This window comes from Trichechus manatus, unplaced genomic scaffold (genome assembly GCF_000243295.1).
Source record: "Trichechus manatus latirostris isolate Lorelei unplaced genomic scaffold, TriManLat1.0 scaffold00017, whole genome shotgun sequence".
Classification (NCBI taxonomy): Eukaryota; Metazoa; Chordata; class Mammalia; order Sirenia; family Trichechidae; genus Trichechus; species Trichechus manatus.
The window spans coordinates 18,811,682-18,833,974 of NW_004443953.1; the positions used below are offsets into that span (position 1 = coordinate 18,811,682).

At 37.4% G+C, this 22,293-nt stretch overlaps 1 protein-coding gene across 3 annotated transcripts in view; it reads left to right on the forward strand.

The window, feature by feature from the left end:
- The window catches only part of FIG4 (FIG4 phosphoinositide 5-phosphatase), a 141,832-nt gene that overhangs the window by 73,613 nt on the left and 45,926 nt on the right, over positions 1 to 22,293 (forward strand). For 2 of the 3 annotated variants that reach the window (XM_004372458.2, XM_023727648.1), the window contains exons 14-19: positions 160 to 308; positions 1,284 to 1,450; positions 10,478 to 10,616; positions 16,792 to 16,850; positions 18,174 to 18,321; positions 20,444 to 20,527. In XM_004372458.2, coding sequence (XP_004372515.1) covers positions 160 to 308; positions 1,284 to 1,450; positions 10,478 to 10,616; positions 16,792 to 16,850; positions 18,174 to 18,321; positions 20,444 to 20,527 — 746 coding nt within the window. The remainder of the gene's footprint in view (positions 1 to 159; positions 309 to 1,283; positions 1,451 to 10,477; positions 10,617 to 16,791; positions 16,851 to 18,173; positions 18,322 to 20,443; positions 20,528 to 22,293) is intronic. The other variant, XM_023727647.1, reaches the window with a different exon arrangement.

Sequence of the window (22,293 nt, forward strand, 5' to 3'; positions counted from 1 at the left end):
CTTTAACTTTATATAAGATGAAATAAGTTCTATTTGTTCAGGAATAATCCCGTCACAAGTCTTTCTCCTGCTTCTTAAAGAAATCAAATCTGAAGTAGTGTGGAAGCAGTTGTGGTTATTGAGTATAATGACTGAAAATCTTATGGTGTTTATGTTTAGACTGGTGTTCTTCGAACCAACTGTGTGGACTGTTTGGATCGCACCAACACAGCACAGTTTATGGTGGGAAAATGTGCTTTAGCTTATCAGCTGTATTCCTTGGGATTGATTGACAAACCTAATCTACAGTTCGATACAGATGCAGTTAGGTAAGCCTTGTTTTCTGCCTTATGACTGTTGGTAATGACAGAAAGCAAACCCGATTAATAATAAGGACTTTTATGAAATCATGTTTCTACTTTTAGCTTTTCAAAAAATGATGTTGCTAGAAGACATTATTCAAATTAATTATGTAGAAAATATTTCTATTAAAGATTTTTGTGTTATTTTCATGGTTTTTGGTTCATGTGTATGTTGTCAATAAACACTGTTTTTTAGAAAAATCCAAAGTGCTTGGACAAACAAATGTTTCTTTTTAACAAATCCAAACTGCGTTAAAAAAAGTAATGTGTTTTCATACATTTTGAGTTAAAAATATGAGACTTATAAAAGGTTTTTATTAAGAATTACGAGTTCTTCACTGTCTGTTGGATCCATGACATTGAATGAGGTACTGTTTCTTGAAAATATAATGATGGCTGTTGTTGGTCATCTGGGGTTATCACAAAGCCTTGGTCAAGGAAAAGATCAGCTTTTAAATGGCCTGACCCACAGATACTGTGCTAAAAGTCTTAACAGATGTTTGAAAAAGCACAAGTTGCAAACATGTGCATATTTCTGAGAAGGATTGTGGTTTATCTACCTGTGACAAGAGATGTCCTTTCTTCAGAGGCAATTTGGAGAGAACAGAAAATTCTGTCATGGGATTTGAATTGAGCTGGCAGCCTGCAGAAAGTTAGGACTCTTAATATGGTTAGAAACAGGATTGTCTGGCTTTGGTGGATAAAGTTTCTGGTGCTCTTGCTTCCTTTTTAGTGTTTCTTGTGACTGTTGCCCATTGGAATATTACTATCAAATACAACACATTTTTCATTTGCATTTATCTTCAAGACGTTGAAGATTCTACTTGAAAGGAAAGGTTCAGAAGAAATCAAAGTGAAAGATGTGTTTTGAGTGTGGGCTGAGTGAATAATAGTGCAATAATTTTGCTAAAACTCTTAAATGTGAGTTTTCCTTTTGCTTAGGTTATTCGAGGAGCTCTACGAGGACCACGGGGATACCTTGTCCCTTCAGTATGGTGGTTCTCAACTTGTTCATCGGGTGAAAACCTATAGAAAGATAGCTCCTTGGACCCAGCACTCTAAGGACATCATGCAGACCCTGTCTAGATATTACAGCAATGCTTTTTCAGGTAATTCTGGAGTAACAGATATTTCTAAAGCTTACCCTGATGTGTATTTTTCTTCTTATACATGTACTTTTCCCAGCGATCTGGCTAAGTAAAATCAAAATTAAATCTTTAAAAGTTTAAATAAAACACAGTTTGTCACTTAGAAGGTACTCAATAAATATTCCTTTAATAAGTGAATGAATAAACGTTCTGTATTTTAAATAGGGCACTTTTGCCAAATGCAAAATGCTTTGATTCCTCGATTTCTGTCTCCTTCTATATTTCTGCTTGCAGGACATAGATAAATGTGTTTGAGGATGTTGAATCATTGTGTTTTAAATAGAGTTCATAGTTTTGACATTTTCTAGGAATGTGAATATTACTGATTTTTAAAATGTCAGCTAGAAATAAATAGTAATATTAGCATTAAATTATATTGTTTCCTTATTTTGTGACTTGCGATTACCAAGTATAACAGGACGTTAAATTGTACATTTCCTCCCTCCATTCTGACTGAATTGCCAATACAGTAGATATCACAGTACAAAGTGATGGTGAGACAAATCCCCATGCACAGAATTTGCTGAGGAAGTGTTCAGTAATCAATTCCATGAGTCTTAGGAGCCTTGAAACAGATGAAGGATAAAAAAGTTTACAGAGTGTGGAAAATAAAAGACTGGTGAAGAGAGTCTTGGAGTGAACTTTTGCCATGTAGTGACTGTCATTCACCACCACTCCTTTGCCTGAAGCCTAGAGAGAGAGAAATTCAAGGGGACTCTGGGAGAGCTTGATATGGTGCCTGCCATTGGACCGACCCCGGTTGGGCTGAGGAGAGTGCTACCATGTTGGGAGCAGCCTGCACTCCCAAAGGATGCATTACCAGATCTGGTCACTTACTGGTGACCAGCTCTGAGCCTCATGGAGGAGGGCGCTGGCATGGGATTGGTCTAGGTCCTGTCCACTAAGGCCCCTCGAGGGACCCAGCAGTGAGAACCGGAAGGTGAACACTAGATTCCTAAGGAGCTAAGGAAGGAGTTACAAGAAACTACCCAGAATAAAGAAATGCATCAGCCCACATCAAGGGAACTGCAAGAGAGAGTCTTCCTAGTGATAGGAGCCTCTGAAGAGTCCAGAAAGCATCCACAAAGGAATTAGCTTTCAACATTTTCCAGGCCCAGAGAGAAGGCAAAGCTGCTTGCTGTGCTACTGTTCAAATGTGTTAGTTTTTTATGCTGTGTAACACATTACCACAAATTTAGCAGCTTACAACACACACATTCATTATCTCACACTTTCTGTAGTTTAGAAGTCCAGGAGCAGCTTAGCTGGGTCCTCTGTTTAAGGTCTCACAAGGCTGCAGTCCAGGCATCAGTCAAGGCTGGGTTCTCATCTGGAGGCTCGACTAGGAAAGAACCTCCTTCCCCGCTCAAGTGGTTATTAGCAGAATTCAATTCCTTATAGCTGTCGGACTCATGGCAGCCTTCTTCTTCAAAACCAGCAACAGAGAGAGACCCGAGAATGAGTCTACTAGCAAAACAGAGTCTTATATAACATAATGTAGTTACAGAAGGAATATCCTGTCGCCTTTGCTATATTCTATTGGTTAGAAGCAAATCACAAGTTCCACCCACACTCAAGGGAAAGGGATTATACAAAGATGTGAACACCAGGAGGTAGAATCATGGGACCACCTTACAGTCCACCACATCAAGTAAGATCTTCCCCACTCATACACTGTGGAGGGACCAGAAACTGGAACCTCAGAGTCATAGGAGAGAAATGCCTGACAGACCTAGAGGGCCTGTTTGATATGGCCTCTGTCTACCTCACTGTTATGGATTGAATTCTGTCCCCCCCCAAAATGTGTGTCAATTTGGCTAGGCCATGATTCCCAGTATTGTATGGTTGTCCACCATTTTGTGATCTGAAGTAATTTTCCCATGTGTTCTAAATCCTAACGTCTGTGTTGTTAATGAGGCAGGACACAATCTACAGGAGTAGGTTGTATCTTGAGTCAATCTCTTTTGAGATATAAGAGAGAGAAGTGAGCAGAGAGAATGGGGACCTCATACCACCAAGAAAGAAGTACCAGGAGTGTAGTGCGTCCTTTGGACCCAGGGTCCCTGCTCTGAGAAGCTTCTAGACCAGGGGAAGATTGATGACAAGGACCTTCCCACAGAGCCCACAGAGAGAAAAAGCCTTCCCCAATAGCTGGCGCCCTGAATTTGGACTTTTTGCCTCCTAAACTGTGAGAGAAGAAACTTCTATTTGTTAAAGCCATCCACTTATGGTATTTCTGTTATAGCAGCACTAGATACCTAAGACACTCACCCTCCTGCCATTCATGGCATTCCCATTTTCTGCCTCTACTCTTCAGACACACTGACCTTTTCACAGTTTCTGGAAAAAGTTGGACTTCTCCTGCTGCATTCTTCTCCTAGTTAATTCCTAGCCAGCCTTTAGAGCTTGCTCTACTTTTACATCCTCAGGGAAGGTCCTCCAATTTTCCTCTCAAAGCATTTGTGCCTTTCCTTTGTGGCATTAAGCACAATTGGAATTAAATCACTAATTGTGCAATTAGTTGTGTTGTGTATCCACCCATTCTGCTGCCTCCCCCAACCAGGAGACTAAGCTTTGTGAGCAGCTTGTTCACCACCGAGTTCCTAGTACTTTGATCAGGGCAAGTAAATATTTGTAGAATTAATGAGTAAATATGCTTACTTAATGTATTACCCATGCTTCGCTTTTTCCTCAGTTAAAAAGTTGATAAGACTAAGTGTTTTAGTCTATTAGCATATAGTCTATGAGTAATGCTCTTAGGCTAGTTAAGTAATTTATTTTGAATTCACTGAGTAGTATGTCTGTGTTACTCTAGGTAAGCTAAATGCATAACAAAAATCAGAGTCTACTACTATAGACCTTAAGAGTGTTTAGATATTCCCCTTTATGCATGACTCTGTAAACTGGGCTTTGGAACTTTAAAAATCCAAATATATTAATCTAAGCAAAACTTGTTGCTGTTGTTGGCTGCTGTCAAAGCCAAAATTAAGAGTTAGGAAGATAGAATTTGAAATTCATCCAGAGGCATAGGTCCAAATTCTGGATTTCTAAAGTAAAAATATCAAAGTACTCCCATCATCCTTTATTATACCTATTGCTGTAGTTCCCAGTGGAGATAGTAATACATACTGATGTATTCTTATCGGGTTCATTCACCTCATATGCTTGCAAAAGCTGGACAGTGAAAATGGAAGAAGAATTGATGCATTTGAACTGTGGGGTTGGCAAAAAATACTGAACATACTGTGAACTGCCAGAGGAAATCAATTTTAGAAGAAATACAAACAGAAAAGCAGAATGCTCCGTAGAAGTAAGGATGGCTAGACTTTGGCTCACTTACTTTGGATACATGAGGAAAGACCAATCATTAGAAAAGGACATCATGGTTGGTAAAGTAGAGGGTCAGCAAAAATAAGGAAAATGCTCAGTGAGATGGATTGACCTTATTGAGCCAAAGCAGTGGACTCAAACATAGCAACAATCATGAAGATGACACAGGACTGGGCAACAGTTCATTCTGTTATCCATAAGGTTGCTATGTGTCAGAGTCAACTCGACAGCACCTAACAAAAGTCGGGTATAATGTTTGTTGAAAGTAATTGATTACTATTAATAGTTAAAAACACTAAAACTTGTAAATGCTTTCACTTGTTTTTATAAATTAGAACAGTTTTCAAGTTCTCTCTCTAACGGCATTCCACTTGGCAAAGATGTACTTCCTTGTGTGGGAGAGAAAAGGGTGGAATAATAGGTCATGTGACTATTAAGTACATATCACTCTAGGTATACTCTTGGCGGTATGTGTCACAGTGAAGTGTTGGGAACTGTCCTTATGGCAAGGGGCATCCCCTCTTCTGCTTCTCTCCTGTTGTCATTGCTCCTATAATGGGAATCCTCATTGACACTTATGGATGTTATGGATTGAATTGTGTCCCCCAAAAATGTGTGTCAACTTGGCTAGGCCATGATTCTCAGCATTTTCTGATTGTCTACCATTTTGTCATCTGATGCGATTTTCCTATGTGTTGTAAATCCTACCTCTATGATGTTAATGAGGCAGGATTAGAGGCAGTTATGTTAATGGAGCAGGACTCAATCTACAAGATTAGGTTGTATCTTGAGTCAATCTCTTTTGAGATATAAAAAAGAGAAGCAAGCAGAGAGACATGGGGACCTCATACCACTAAGAAACAAGAGCCAGGAAAACAACACGTCCTTTGGACCTGGGGTCCCTGTGCCGAGAAGCTCCTAGGCCAGGGGAAGACTGATGACCAGGACCTTCCCCCAGAGCTGACAGAGAGAGACAGCCTTCCCCTGGAGCTGGCACCCTGAATTCAGACTTCTAGCCTCCTAGACTGTGAGAGAATAAGTTTCTCTGTTAAAGCCACCCACTTGTGGTATTTTCTGTCATACAGGCACTAGATAACTAAGACATGGACCAAGGAATGCGTTTTTAAATAAGAATAGAGAACCAAGAGAATGCATGTGTAGCTGTACATGATTTAAAAAGAAAGGAATAAAATTAAAAGATAGAAGACGATCATGAGAAAGTAAGGGTACATAAAATGGAAAGGTAAAGCGAAATTATGCACAACTGAAGGAGGAATTGTTGAATAGGATACTATGAAAGGAATTATTTTATGAATAATTTAGCTAAAATAGACTTCTTTATTTTGAGAAGCCTGGTGCCATTGGGTGTACAGCTTATTTTTAAATTACAATGGATATTATATAATGATGATGATATAGTTATAGAACTCTTCTTTAAGACACCCAAGAAAACTGCAAAACTTAAATCAGTCTCCTAATGTTATACCCCTGGGGTGGGCAGAAGGATACTTACTGATTAAGAAACCAAAATAGAAATTTTATCCTTGGTTTGTATAGACAGATTGATCTATATGGGCAACTCACCTGGCCCCCATTCATGCTTATTTTAAAAACTGTTTTGGGGTTTCACATATAAGCACACTTGGGGCTTTGTCTCCAAGAAGCACCTTTTGATTTCTCTTGTAACTTGTTACATAGTAGCCTTTAGATGCATCATACTTTAGTTTGCTGATTTATTATTGCATATTTAGGTTCCTTCTAAACAAACATCTTTGTACATATAGGTATTTTTGCATGTCTTTGATCTTTCCGTAGGAAAATTTTAGAAACATATTTATTAGGTTAGAGGGTATAAATACATGTCAGGTTTTGTTTTTTCTTTTTTACTTGCCAAATTGCCTTTCAGAAAGGATGTAGCAGTGAATGCTATTCTTGACAGTATAGGAATACCCATTTTGAAAAGTATTTGCCAGCTTAATAGGTAGAAAATGATATATTATTTTAATTTGCATTTGTTTGCTAACTAGTAAAGTTGAACTCTTTTATACTCATTTCCCATTTCTATTTTTTTAGAAAGTTGTATGTTTCCATTTTTCTATTAGGAGCTTTGTCTTTCCTATCAATTTTATTTTGTTTGAATATATTTTCAGAATACTAACCTTTTGTCTATAATAGATGATGCGTTTTTTTCTTCTTTCACTTTGCCTTTTATAATTATTTACATTATCTTAACATCTTTGCCTTTCAATAATATTATTAATATTATTTTGACATGTAGAATTTTCAACTTTTTGTGTAAAATATACTAAGCTTTTCTACCATTGCTTCTTCCTTTACTTTTATGTGCCTTCCCAATCCTAAGATCAGATAAGATAGATCCTCATTATAATTTCTTCTAATTCTTTTATGGTGTTTTTTGTTTTTTAACACTTAGTTGATATTTATTTCAATGTATGTTGTAAGGTAGGGATCTAACTTCATCTCCCCCACAATAGTTAAACAGTACCGTTTATTGAATAATTTACCCCTTCAATACTGATTTCAGACATCACTGTATCAAAACTTCATTTAAAGTTAAAGTAAGAAATATTCTACTTCCAAAAGAAAATTTTTGATAAATAAAAACAATTATTCTATTCAAGCCAGATCTATTTTAATATAGAGATAAAATTTAAATAGAATGCATAATAAAACTGGTTTATGTTTAACTGTTTGAATGGAGTTTGAATGGTGAGTATTCTTTTATCTTTTAATGCATGATTGAGTATAAAAGTAGGTAATCATTTTTCCCCCTTGTTATCCACAACCTACCTGTTTTAAGTTCTTGTCTGTATCCAAAGTACCACTGCTATCTTCCTGGGGGTGGCTATCTTATTTGCAGTCAAAAGTAGCCAGGAGAAGATCATTAGGCTCTTTAGGGCTAGCCTTATAGCCCAAACTTAGTAAGTGGCCATAAATGCCATAGATATATTTTAAGTTTTAATAATAGCAGTACCTTCAAGAAGCCTTCACTATGATCAATTGAAGGAATAACCTTCACTGAAGGAATAGCCTTCATTTGGTCATGTTTCTCACATCTCACATTTGACCATTAGACGAATAATTTATTTTATAAGGATCAGCACAAAGCTAATTCCTATGAGGCGGAGGTTAAAGATGTCCCAAATGTCCAACTTTTCCAAGCTGCTGTACCACTCCATCACCTCTAACATCAACTACTCCCTCTCCCCTCAATACTCTCCCTGCCATCTTTGGTTTCCCTAATTCACTGCAGTGTCTCACAGAACTCACCAACTGTATAAAGGAAATGGTTCACGCAGTTGTGGAGGCTGGCAAGTCCCAAATTTGTGGGTCAGGCGTAGAAGTCTCTCGACCTACATGGCAGTAGGAGCTGACGAACCCAAACTGGCAGTTCAGACCACAGGCTGCGGAAGCTGGTGAATCAGGTCACATGATAGGCCACTGGCCCAAGGGGCTGTGGAGGCCAGTGAATCCCAGAATTGGCAGGTCAGATAGCAGGCCTCTGAGAAGGTCAGTTGATCAGGAACCAGACACGGTATCCAGATGCAGAGAGAGAGAGAGCCTTGCCGGGACACACACATATTTCTTAGATGCAGGCCACACCCCAGGGAAAGGCATAACTTTACTAAGGGTGGGACTTGAGTCACACCCTCCTGCAAGGCTGCGACCTAAGACACACCATATACCAATCCTGCCTCATCAACATGTAGAGGTCAGGATCCACAACACATAAAATGGAGGACAACCACACAATACTGGGAATCATGGCCTAGCCAAGTTGATACATAAACCCAACCATCACAGGTTCCATATAACTTATTTGCATAGTCCCACTCAATCATTGTGTTTGAGTCACAAAGACTATGGCTAGAAGGACCATATTAAGTAGTTCATTGCACTTCAACCATAAAAACCAACTCATAGCAACCCTATAGGATAGAGTAGAACTGCCCCATAGGCTTTCCAAGGCTGTAATCTTTACGGAAGCAGACTGCCACAGCTTTTTCCCGCAGAGCAGCTAGTGGGTTTAAACCAACAACCTTTCAGTTAGCAGCCAAGTGCCTTAACCACTGCACCACCAGGGCCCCTTATTCAAGAAGCATAAAGAATGTAATTAAGAGCAATATGTTTACTTTTGCATTGTATAAAGAGGGTGCAAATTAGGGCAGTAATATCTGCATCATTTAATACTTGATGTTTTCTCATAACAAGTGGAGAAAAAAGACCCTAAATATATTCAGCATATGACTACATCGCGTTTATGTATTACTTTTAGCCTGCAAGGTAAGTGCTATTTTATGGAATATTTCCTGTCAAAATACTAATAACTGGAATACCTGTTTGATGTACCATATTTATTTCCTCTTGCTGAAATGACCAAATAATCCAATGAGGATAATGTTGCTAATTTCAGATATACCTGTGTTCTCTATGGCTGTTGAAAGAAAATTGATTTTATGGTAATGTTATCTTGTTCCAAAAGGAGTCATTTCTACTGTGTTATCTTTTTAGTCTGATACTCATTTTCAGAAAGAGGTTATTATTTATACTGTAGATGTCTGCCCCAAGCTTGAGTATGTAGGACTGTGAGACAAGAATGGAAAGAAGGAAACGAGGGGAAAGAATGAAGATGCTAAGGAGGAGAGCATATAGAAGGGGAACGGTGGCTCATGAGATCACTTCAGTGCTTATTATCGTTTTTTACCAAAACATAGTTAGGAAAAGGAAGAGAAGATAAAACATATATAGTCAATTTTATTAGTTCTTAGTAGAGTTAGATAAGATAATTTTGGAGTGGTTGAATGAGGCTGTTAATCATGAGCCTTCTCTGCCTTCATTATCAAACACAAAAAAAAAATGGGCCAGCCTCACAGCTGAGGGAGATAGAGATGCTGTAAACTGTCTCTGTTAAAGAAATGGAAAATGTCTTTTCAAGGATTACAAGTGGAAGCTATGCAACTGCCTTGTTCACGGTTATGTAACAGAATTGGGATAGGAATTGGATCATTTTATTTGTCTATGAAGTCTGTGCTTGTCTTTGCAATAAAGTGAAGATATTCATTTCAAGTAAATTAACAAATGGTGAGAATGTGTTTCATTTAAAAATTAAAATCACTGTCTAAGGTATTATGGAAGTTCTTAAAGATTTTCAAGAGTCTGACTCAATAAAATTCAAGAAGCTGTTTGTTTGCACCGTCTTCCATGTTACAAGAGCTATGGAGCAACAAGTAAACATTTTGAAGCAAGATTTTAATTCTGCTCAAAATTTTGGTGACTGTTTTAGAGGATAGGGGCTCTGGTGGCGCAGTAGTTAAGAGCTCAGCTGCTAACCAAAAGGTCAGCTGCTAACCAAAATGTTAGCAGTTTGACTCCACCAGCCACCCCTTGGAAACCCTATGGGGCAGTTCTACTCTGTCTTGTAGGGTTGCTATGAGTCGGAATCAACTTGACGGCGGTGGGTTTGGGTATGGGTTTTGAGGATATGTTTTGTGTATGACTTTTGAAGCATAAATACTTTTGTTTTCAGAGACAAGTTCTATGAATACACAGTTGTACCAGGGTCCTCCTGTGAAAACACTTTCCTGAGTTGTATATGTCAGTTATGGATTTCCTGAAATACATATTTTTGCTTTTTAGATGCTGATAGACAAGATTCTATTAATCTCTTCCTGGGAGTTTTCCATCCCACAGAAGGAAAACCTCACCTCTGGGAACTCCCAACAGATTTTTATTTGCATCACAAAAATACTATGGGACTTTTACCAACAAGAAGAAGGTATTTTTCTTCCTAGTCTATCATTGAAACTCTAATATTATTTTGAAAAAGAGATACTTTTCCTTTTGAAAAATAATCATGTAAGCTAAACTAGTCAGTCTTACCATGTTTGCCATAAGGAGTTTAGTGTTGTTGATGTCCTCATAGTAGGTTTGGGAAATTGTGGCTAATAATTGGAGTTTTTTATTTTACCTAAGATATAAAGTTTCAGAACATCATCATTGAACATAAGTTGTTGTTCCACTAAAGCAAACCAAACCAAATCCGTTGCCGTCAAGTTGTTTGTGACTCATAGCGACCCTATAGGACGGAGTAGAACTGCCTCACAGGGTTTCTGAGGAGTGACTGGTGGATTCAAATTGCAGACCTTTTGGTTAGCAGCCGAGCTCTTAACCACTGCACCACCAGGGCTCTCCTAAAGCAAAGCATCATCATTTTTTAGTGCTTCCTACAAACATGGAGAACCCAGGACTTTAAAGTTTAAGGGAGCAATTTTTGTTTTTCATGTGTGGATTCTAAGCTTTGGAATTCCAGTGTTCTTTCCTCCAGGAAGCACACCAACTCTTGGTGTTGCTGGTAAAGACAGGAAACTAGAACCATGATAACATAAGTATCAGATAACCACTGCTACTACTCAATTTGGACTTTATAGAGTCATTCACAGTATAGGTTATCTGTTTTAATATTCTTAAAAGATAGAATAGCTTAGCCAGAGGCATTTTAACAGGACATCCTGCAGCATGGGCCTCAGGCTTAGGTAGAGTTGAGTTAGAATCTCTGCAATTTGATGGCCTTGGACTAGTTACTCATTTTCCTCATCTGCAAAATGATGATGCTGGACGCACCTCACAGGGTCCTTATGAGGATTTAGTGAGAAGTCTCTTCGGTGTTTTTGATTGATGAGCCAGGTGCTAATACAAATTTTGACATGTGAGCAAAAGTTTTTACTATATGAGGTTGAAGCCTGGTCCATTCTGTTCAAGACCTATAACGTCAAGTTCTCCCATAGTGCTCTTCTCTTGCAGCATCAGTTTGTTATACTCCTTTTTTGTACAAAAATGCCTCCCAGGCACATTATAGGGGTTATTGCCAGTTTGTGCTAATTGTGTGCACAGACCACAAGCAGCTGGTGAAATAGCAAGTGCCCCAGTGGTGCAGTGGTTAGGCACTTGGCTGTTAACTGAAGGGTGGGCGGTTTGAACCCACCAGCCACTCCGTGGTAGAAAGATGTGACAGTCTGCTTCCGTAAAGATTACAGCTTTGGAAACCCTGCAGGGCAGTTCTGTTCTGTCCTGTAGGGTTGCTATGAGTCGGAATCAACTTGACAGCAGTGGATGTTTATGGCATGTTGCAGCTGCTTCCAAATTCTGTATTGCTTCAGGAATATTTAAAATATTAGAGAAGTGTCAGGTTTATATATTTCTCAAATTTTTTCTTATAAGTTAATATTATTGGAGTAACTATCTTAATGCTTAAGCTTACTCTCCCTGTAAATGAAACATTGCTGGGTTTTTTTCCATTAAATTTAAAATAATAAATGATTGCTTATGTGACTTTTTGCTGACAAACAAAATGGGACTAATTGTGTTTATTTGGTGAGAGATTAGTATAAATACCTGTATTTAGCTTTGGTAATGACAATTGACTGGGTAAATGTGATTGACTTTCTGATATTTTATATCACTTTAAAGTATTGAAGGTATTAAGATACAACTCAGGAACAGAAATTAACTGAATTTTATCAGCTTAAATTAACCTGCTTGTTTACCTTGAGTTAACATAACTGAAGCAGGCAGTTTTTGAGCTTATATGTGGGAATAAAAGGAAGCTAGTGTTACATCATCATTTTCTAGACAATAAAGCTGAGGTACAGAGAGAATATGTCTTGACAAAGATTAATCAGCTGGTTAGATGGTTTAGCAAGAATCAGCTTCAAACCTTCCACTGAAAATAAATATTTTGACGTATTATTCAAATAAATAATATGGCTCACTCAGTTGATTCAGTCTCCTTTTTTTTAATTTTCTTTTTTCTCCAATATGTCAAAATTCCAAAAATTGTTTTATGGTATCATCAATTGATATTGCTCACAAACAGTGCTTACAGATACTGTAAGGTAAATTTCAGTGTTGTGTTTTGGATTTTGTTGAGTCACCTATCTGTATAGATTATTTTGATAACTGTTAAATTGATATTATTTTTATTCTCTAAAGAAATGAACAGTTAAACCAGAGGCAGTAACCAGATGAGAGCATACCCCTTGGGGTCAGGTAGAGTTGAGTTGGGATCTCTGTAGTTATGGGGCTTTAGACTTGTCACTTAACCTCTCAAAGCCTCATTTTCTCATCTATAAAATGGAGATGACTATGCACATGTCAGAGGACCAATGCAAGACTAAGTGAGAAGATGTAGCACTGGGTCTGACACAAAACAAACCACACTGCCCACTACTTAATAGCTGGGTGACCTTGAGCAAATCACTTACCTGGTCTCACTCACAGTGTCCACATCAGTAAAATGGTAGTAGTATCTATAGTAATGGTATCTAACTATTTTAGTTTTTTCTGAGAATCAAATGAGATGATCCATATAAAACACTTAGCACATAGTAAGTCCAATAGATGTTAGTGTTGTTATTATTCTTTAAGGATATTTTATTCCCTAGTTGTATCATTCGTTAAAAATCCTAGACATGGCCATAAAATCTGGAAACTTAGTAATATCGTTTAATCACTTCATATGATATCAATTAACCCTTTATTATGTATTTGCCTGTGTTCCCAAACTTGATGGTCACCCTGTATTTTATACTGTGTTTACCAATGATTTACTCTGAAACAATATTTTTATAGAATAATAAAGGAAGGGGAAATAGACCTAGCTTGGCTTAGAGTTCATCCACATGAGGTCTTAAGATAACTATTTCTGTTGCTCAAAATCCCACATTTATTGATCTGCTCAAAACCACTAATTGAAGCTTAACCATTGAAGATGCCATTTATTGAATCAGTGTTTATAATGTCACCAAGATGTTTTTAGATATTAAGCATTAATTATTTCATTGACTCTTAGAGTTGAGAGGTTTCCTGATACAAGAGTTCCTCTGTCTCCCAGGTAGAGGGCATCTGACTACTGCTTGGCAAGCCCCGGTTTGTCAACTGGGAAGTACCTGGTTGAGGAGGCAGTTGTTTTGGGGCAGTTCACTTACACAGTTCTTCCTCATATCACGCTGAAATCTGCTTCTCTGTAAATTAACCTACTAATCCTAGTTCAGCCCACTGAGACCTTAAGAACATTATTTCCTCATCCACTTGATAGTCTTTTAAATATTTGAAGACAGCATCATGCATTCTCAAAATCTCTTCTCTGAGCTAAATAGCCCCAGTTTCTTCAGCATAATAACATTAAAAAAAAAAAAAAAGTATGGCCCAGTCTCAAATCACTAATACAAGATTATCTCTCAATTCTTTTTTTCCATATAGTGCATTCTAAGTTAAAATACATTCTGTATAGTGTTTACTTCTTTTTCTTAAGCAAACTAGATGTAAGCAACATTCTCTAGGAAATTCTTCATATACTAGCGGATACCTTTTCCTACTTCCTTCCTCTGCCAAGGTTCAACCAAAAACCAGTTGCTATCAAATCGACTCTGACTCATGGTGACCCCATTTGTGTCAGGGTAGAACTGTGGTCTGTAGGGTTTTCAATGGCTGATTGTTTAGAAGTAGACTGCCAGCCTTCTGAGGTACTTCTGGGTGGACTCAAACTTCCAGCCTTTTGGTTTGCAGCTGAATCTACCCAAAGGCACCTTGGAAGAAGAGCCTGGCAGTCTAGCTCTGAAAAATCAGCCATTGAAAGCCCTATGGAGCAGGCTTCTACACTGACACACATCGGGTTGCTGTGAGTTGGAATCAGTTCAATGGCACTTGCCAAGCTTAGGTCATCACAAAATAGAACTTAAACACATGCACACACACACACACCCCTCTTAAACTACTAACCTGTGTCTCTTTCATTACCGCAGTCTGAAAGTCTGATTGACCTATCAGAAAAGAAAATGAGATTAGCCTGGTGTGGCTTGTTCTAGTGAATATGTGTGAATTTCTTGAATTCACCATTCATCTTTTTAGATTACACACAACTCATCTCTATCTAATACTTGATTCTGTTACCTTGCTTGGATACATCATACTCACTGAGGTGTATATAGTTTTTGGCATCTGCACCCCTTCTCACTTTAGAGCAGCAAGACTGCTTCTGCCCATTTCCAGTGTAATTTCCATTCTTCACTATCTCTTCAAAGATTATTGATCTCTACTGCACCAGAACACTTGAATGAGACACACTGAGTGGCTAATCAGTGTTCTGTTGCTATTTTTATAGCTAGGAAGTATCTTTTAGACAGCTTCTTGAGTGCTTTTACAGCTGCTCCACTGCTTCTGTCGATCTCTGGGCTGTAGTTCCTTCTTGTGTTTTTCCTGTTTCTAGCATGAACCTTGTCATGGCTGGTGAATATAGAAGCAATAGTGGAATGAAGTGACCCTACTTTCTCTATCATTATTTTCAACACAGCATTTCTAACACCTAGGGCAGTGTCTGACACATAGTAGGTGGTTAACAAATGCTAAATGACAGAGTGAATTCTCTACAAGCAGCAGACCTTTCCCTTCGCTGTTTTCTTCGTACTCTGTGGCATCATCTGGGAGCTTGTCATAAATGCAGAATCTTAAGCCCCACCTACTGAATCAGAAATCTGCCGTTTAACAAGATCCCTGGGTGATTCGTATGTGCAATGAATTTTGAGAAGCACTGCTCTAAAGCATAACTGTCATCTAATGCAAAACTTTAGGAGCCTTTCCTGTTATCATAGCACTTTTTCCCCCTTATAATTCTTTAGGCCCTGTGTTCCTTTTTTCATCATCCTTGGTTATGTAGCCTGCTCACCATCTCTAGCATAGATCCTTTCTAAATCCAGGCTCATTGGAGAGTTTCGTATGTTGCCACTTTCATTTCAGTACTCCTCTATTTCTTCATAATTGGAATTATTCGAGAGTGTAATGTCAGCATTTTATTTCTAGAAAGCCTGTCATTTATATTAAATTCTCTTTTTAACATTTTTGGCCATAGGCTCTTTTTTCTGAATCTTTTGGGAAAAAAAATTAATTTTGGTACACTATTTCATCATTTTCCTTCCTAGCACTCACGTATTTTGATAAAACATTTCCCCTTGAATATCCATTTCATCAGAGAGAAGGTGTTCACCATTCTTTCAGATTCTCTCCTCTTAGCTGATGAGTCTTCTAGCAGAAATCCAGATGGTCGAAATTCCCTACCGTTACTCTGGCCTCTATCATCAAGCGGTGAATCTTTATAGTTAAACATTAGCAGGAACTATACTGTTTTCTTAAGGAGCCCTGGCACAATGGTTAAGCGCTCAGCTGCTAACTGAAAGGTCAGTGGTTCAAACCCACCAGCTGCTTCACTGGAGAAAGATGTAGCAGTCTGCTTCTGTAAAGATTACAGCCTTGGAAACCTTATGAGGCAGTTATGCTCTGTCCTGTAGAGCCACTATGAGTGGGAATAAGACAACAACAATAACAAGGACTTGGGTCATGGTCCCTTTGCCCAGCTGGTGGCATAGTAACTACAGGCACAGTCCCTGGGGAGAAGTAAACCGCAGCTTATGGAGCCTGGCTCAGTACATCCAAGTCTTTTTTGGCCGAAAGTAAGTAACATCAGAAGTATTTTGACTCTGAGATATATGTTCATGATATTTTTATAGATCTGTGACATAACTGAAACAAAAAAGGGATGGGGAAAGGAATTCACATGTTGAAGACCTACTCTGTGCCAAAAGCTTCGCAAACATGTCTTTAAAAGAAAAAAAACTTTGAAATAGGAGGCAATGTCTCACGATAGACCATGTTGTTGTCAGCTGCCTTCAGTCAATTCCAACTCATGGCAGCCCCATGTGTGCAGAGTAGAACTGCTCCTTAGGGTTTTCAAGGCTGTGATCTTTCAGAAGCACATCGCCAGGCCTGTCTTCTGAGGTGCCTGTAGGTGGGTTTGAATTGTCAACCTTTTGGTTAACACTCAGGCACTTAACCATTATGCCACAGTGAATTGTAAACATTTACATTAGGTTTATCTTATCCTTTTTTTCTTCTTTTAATAGTTACACTTACTGGTGGACACCAGAGGTAATAAAACATTTACCATTGCCCTATGATGAAGGTAGGTACACTGTTGCACTTTTAGTTTTTACACTACCATGTTTTGTAATTGTACCTAAATAAGCTTGAAGCATTAAATCCTTTGCATATAATTATTTTATAGAAATGAGTGGCTACTTGGTGTTCTTATTGCTATTTTGATAGATAGGGGTTGTAATGTCTCTTAGACAGCTTCTTAAAGGGCAGAGATTATATTTCTTTTTATCTAACCAGGCCAATACCTTGTATTGTGTCCTACAGTTATTAGATGTGTCCCTCAAGTGTTTAGTAGATGAACAGTGACGCATTAATTTATCCTTGTAAAACAGATCTTAATGCTTATTATATCTCTAGATATTTTTCAGGAATGGGGAAGAAGTAAAGGCCCATTCCCAAAGAGAAATAAAAACTTTTTTTTCCCCTATATCCAATGAGTGAAAAAAAAGGCAAAGATGTGTGTATAAAAGCACATTTTGATCACTAAAGTTTAAATTAAATTTTATTTATTTGTGAGAAAAGCAGGAAAATTTTTATATTAAAGGAATACCTATAAATGTACAATATATTAGAATAATGTTTCCACATTTAATAATTGCCCCATTTTAAACAGAGCCAGTTCAGCCCTGGATGTATTACTGATTCCCCTGACCGTGGGCAAGCTAATTTTTCCATTGTAAAAGGGCCCTAAGTTCTACTGCCAACCTGGAACACTGGTTGAGGAGGACTCCATCTAGCCATAGTCTTACTATCCCAAGTTTGGGTTGTGAAGGCCATAAAAAGAAGATTGCAAATGGTTTTTAATTCTTAATGAATTATTAATTCATTTTAGGAAAGTATTTATAGCTTTGAAACTTTGACCAGAATCATAACCCAACTTGCTAAGACTTGGTTGTTCTGGGAGAAAGGAAAAGAAGATTTGAACAGTCTAACATTGGACATTCACAAAATTTGAAATATAAAGAAAAACTTCGTAAAATAGCTGCATAACTTTTACCTACAAGGCAGAGGGTATTTATTTAAGAGCAAAAAAAAAAAAAAAAAAAAAAAATTTAAGGAGCAGAGTAATTTGACTTCTAAAATAACCTCCCCGCCCCTACCCTAGACTTCAGAGGCCTCATGCTTCCTTAGAGCTTGTCACACTCAGCTTTACATTGTATTTTCTGCGCACAAATCTCATCTCCTTTCCAAGTGTGTTAAGTGGTAGAGGCAGGAGCTGAACCTTGCTCAGTGCTGTATCCTCCACAGAGCTTACCACAGTGCTGTCTGTGAATACAGTTGGTATTACATAAATGTTTGCTACATGTAATCTAAAGACTTTAATAGTAACAGGCAGTATCTCTCTTAGTTATCTGTGCTGCGAACTTAAAGAAGTTGATAGTGAAGAAATTTCACAAACATGAAGAAGAGATTGATATCCACAATGAGTTCTTTCGGCCCTATGAATTGAGTAGTTTTGATGATACCTTTTGCTTGGCTATGACAAGTTCAGCACGGTATGTTGTGAGTACTCTGATTCTGTAAGCATTTGGGAACTATAGTTTTCCTAGTTTATATAGCTGTGTCTTACTTTACCAGAGATCTGTTCTGTCAGGTGGTTTTTCAGCCTCTCTTGGAATTCCTCCTGTGATGTGGATCCTTCCACTTCAGGAGGCAGCCCCTTCTGTTGTCAGGCAGCTGGAATTCATTTCTCTCTTTTGAGAAGTCGAAATCTGCCTCCCATTGATCCTAGTTTGCCATTTGGAATCAATTCATTTTTAGAAATTGAGAGCTAACACAAATTACTGGGAAAAGCATAGTCTTTGGAACTAGAAGGGCCGGGATATCTTAGATTAGCCACTGCCTATGCCCTTGAGAAAATTATCCAACCTTTCTGAGCCTTATTTGCTTCATTTCTCATATAGATATGTGTGCATGTATATATATGTGTGTGTGTATGTACATATACACATAGGCATATATATATGTATTTACCAAGTGCCTGGCACAGGTAAACGATTAGTAAATGATAGCTATTATTATATTGGAGTCCCAAGGTCGTGCAAATGGCTAATGTGCTCCGCTGCTAACCGAAAGGTTGGATGTTCGAGTGTACCCGGAGGTGCCTCGGAAGAAAGTCCTGGCAATCTACTTCCAACAAATTAGCCATTGAGGACCCTATGAAGCACAGTTCTACTCTGACACATGTGGGGTTACCATGAGTTAGAGTCAATTCAACAACTGTTTATTTCATATTAATATTTTTATTAAGCATGAGACAAGTCTGGTTCCTCTTCTACATGAGAGCCCTCCATATATTTGAGGAAGCAATATTAATTTTTTTCAGGGTAAATATTCTTCATTCCATCCTCTATAATTCATGTGATATTTCCAAACCCTCCCCATTCTGGTCTGTCACCTTAGGACATACTTAATTCTTCTGTGTCCGTTTTAGAACTTGGTGGGACCTTTTAGGAAAAATGATGGAACTAGAATGAGAACATTGGGCAAAGCAAATCACTTTTTGATTATTATATTTTATATTAAAATTTAAAATTTTGTTTTCCATTTTCCTCTGATGTGTTATATGTACAGTTATACTTAATATAGAAACATATTCTATGGTTTTGTTTCCCTAGAAGTCACTCTACATTTTGATTCAATTTCAGATGGTCAGGAAAAGTTTGAAATTTTTACTTGGTTGATTTTCAGTTAAATTTGTTAAAGGTTAGCAGTTTTAACTGTAAGATATTTGTCATTTCTAGAATTTTTCAACTCATCAAAGGATAAATGACATTCGTGTATACACAGATTCATGTGTTCAAAGAGAAAGAAAAAAAATTTAATCAATTACATTTTGAAAACATTTTCAAACTGTTAAAGTAGGCATTTTTAGCCTGACTCAATGTAATATTCAGTTACACACTTGGAGCAGTATCCTTACTTTATAAGTTTATGAGTCTTATCGGCATAAATCATGGAACTCCTGCCTTTTTGCCATCTATTGAAGAGTTTGGTCTGGTTTCAGCACTAATAGTAAGGTAGTCCTTGCATGATGAAGACATAGCTGTAGCTTATCTCAGTAAGAGGTAAATTAAAACAGTTTCTATTTGAAGTGTTCCAACAGTGTCTTAATGAATGAACCTCAGCATAACGAGGTAGATGTTGATACTTCAGTTCATTCCACTGTGTTTTTGATCATTATGTCAAGTCTCCTGAGGTGGTATAGCTTAAAAACATTCCCCATAAAACTGAACAGCTCGGTGTTTTGCCATTGGTTTTTATGAGTTTAATTTTACCTGACAACTAATCATGATATATAATTAGATGGTATGCATCTTAGCAGTAAATTCAGATAGCAACACTGTGCTAGTAAAATCTTAAATTCAGCACTCTTGGGCCCCGTAATCATGGAGAGTTCACAGTGAAAACTGATAACATTGAAGTTACCTAGCACTATTAGTTCATGAAGTTTCATGGCCCTGATCACCTGAAGCTACCCTGAACGTTTGGCTCAGAATATATGTAGCTCTGAGGGTTAAGAAGGAGTATTCTTAGGTGTGAATTGAGATGGAAGCCAGTATCATCTGGATGGACAATGATTCATATGGAATTTTGATTTTTCCCCCCTTTCTTCAGTGACTTTATGCCTAAGACCGTTGGCATTGATCCGAGTCCATTTACTGTGCGTAAACCAGATGAGACTGGAAAATCAGTATTGGGGTAAGATTTGCATGTAAGATGAGATTTTAAAGATTCATGTAAAATAATAGCACTTGCAATTAATTTCAACCAAAAACTAGTAACATCAAGTCAAGTAGTTTGGGGCACAGTCTACTTATTGTATCTATTCAGGCAGTTTATTTATAACACTGAAATCACTGAAGTGTTCAACACTAAAAGTAGAATTTAAGAAAATTTCAGCAACACAATCATTTTATTATTTTAAATTATAAATATAACATGGCATAAAGGCAGAGGGCAGATACTATGTATTATATCCTGTAAATAAGTCAGCTTCCTGTATTTCCTATAACGTGAAATACTTAAGTAAAAATTTTTATTTGTTGTGTTTATTTTTGTTGGTAAGAAACATGGAAGCAGATGTGCTCAGATAAAGATTTTCCGTGTATTATTCTAAGACTATTTTTTGTGTCATTATATTATATCCAGTAGTATGAGGAAGAAGACAAACCATGTTTGCGTCTTCTTGCTTAGAAACAAGACTGAAATATGTCATGTTTTAGCGTAAGAATCTCTGTCACCTTCACTGACCTGCTTAATCCTGATGATAAAATTTCTAGACCCTAACCAGAAACCCTGGTCAGGCTGTAGATATGGAGTTTGAATTGTATTTCGGAGTGTATATGCAATCCTAATTGGACTCTAGCCACATGTGATTTATGCAATAGGATACATATTAATATTTTCCAGATACACCATTTCTGTGGCTTAAATATGTGATTGTTAGATAGCTGCATGTTAAACCCTGGACTAGATGCTAAGAGGAATTTTAAAAAAGGAAAATTCTAAGAAGTTTAGAATTCAAGGGGTTCCTAAGGCAAATAAGTAAATGACCAGCTATATTAGTATATAGCACAGTAATGCTGTCAGCCTTCATTTTTAGTTGCAGAAGATCAGAAACTAATTTGTTTTCTAGAACATCTAACCCAAGGTGAAGTAGTATTGCATTTTCCTTTCCTGGAACATTTCAGAATATTATGATAGTTTTCATCCCTTACAGGGAATTTTTTAAAGTAAAGGTGAAATATTAAACATTCTTCACAAAAGCCAAAAGTATTACTATAAAATACTTTCTGAATTAAGAAACAGTGTTCTCTAGATAGTGCCTGGATACCATTAGTGAACATAGTGATCAAAAATTCTATAGCACAATCCTGATCAAAAAGGGGGGAGATGTGGAGCAGAATTTAAGATATTCATGGAAGCCAGATTTTTTGGAGCCATTAGGGCTGAATGAACCCCCAAAACTATTGCCCTAAAATAAACTTTAAACCTTATATCAAAGATATCCCCTGAAGTCTTCTTTAAACCAAATAATAGTTTAGCTTAGATAGTAAAGAATGTCTGCCTTAAGCATTGTGGTCTTTTAAAGAACTAACTATATGGGATCAAACTGACAACAGCAATTTGAAAGGTTAGATAGGAACCTTAGGGGGCAGCGAGTTTATGTTAATGGGGGAGGAAAAACTTAGAAAAGGAGGGTGAGAATCGTTGTGCAACTTGAAGAATGTAATCAACGTAACTGAATTGTACATGTAGAAATTGTTGAATTGGTGTATGTTCTGCTGTGTATATTTTTAACAACAATAAATTATTTTTTAAACTAGAAATATTCTTATTACTCTCAAATTTGGCACTAAAAGTGTATACTTTTTTTTTTTATTGTACTTCAGGTGAAGGCTTACAGAACAAATAGTTTCTCATGAAACAGTAGTACACATATTGTTTTATGACATTGGTTAACA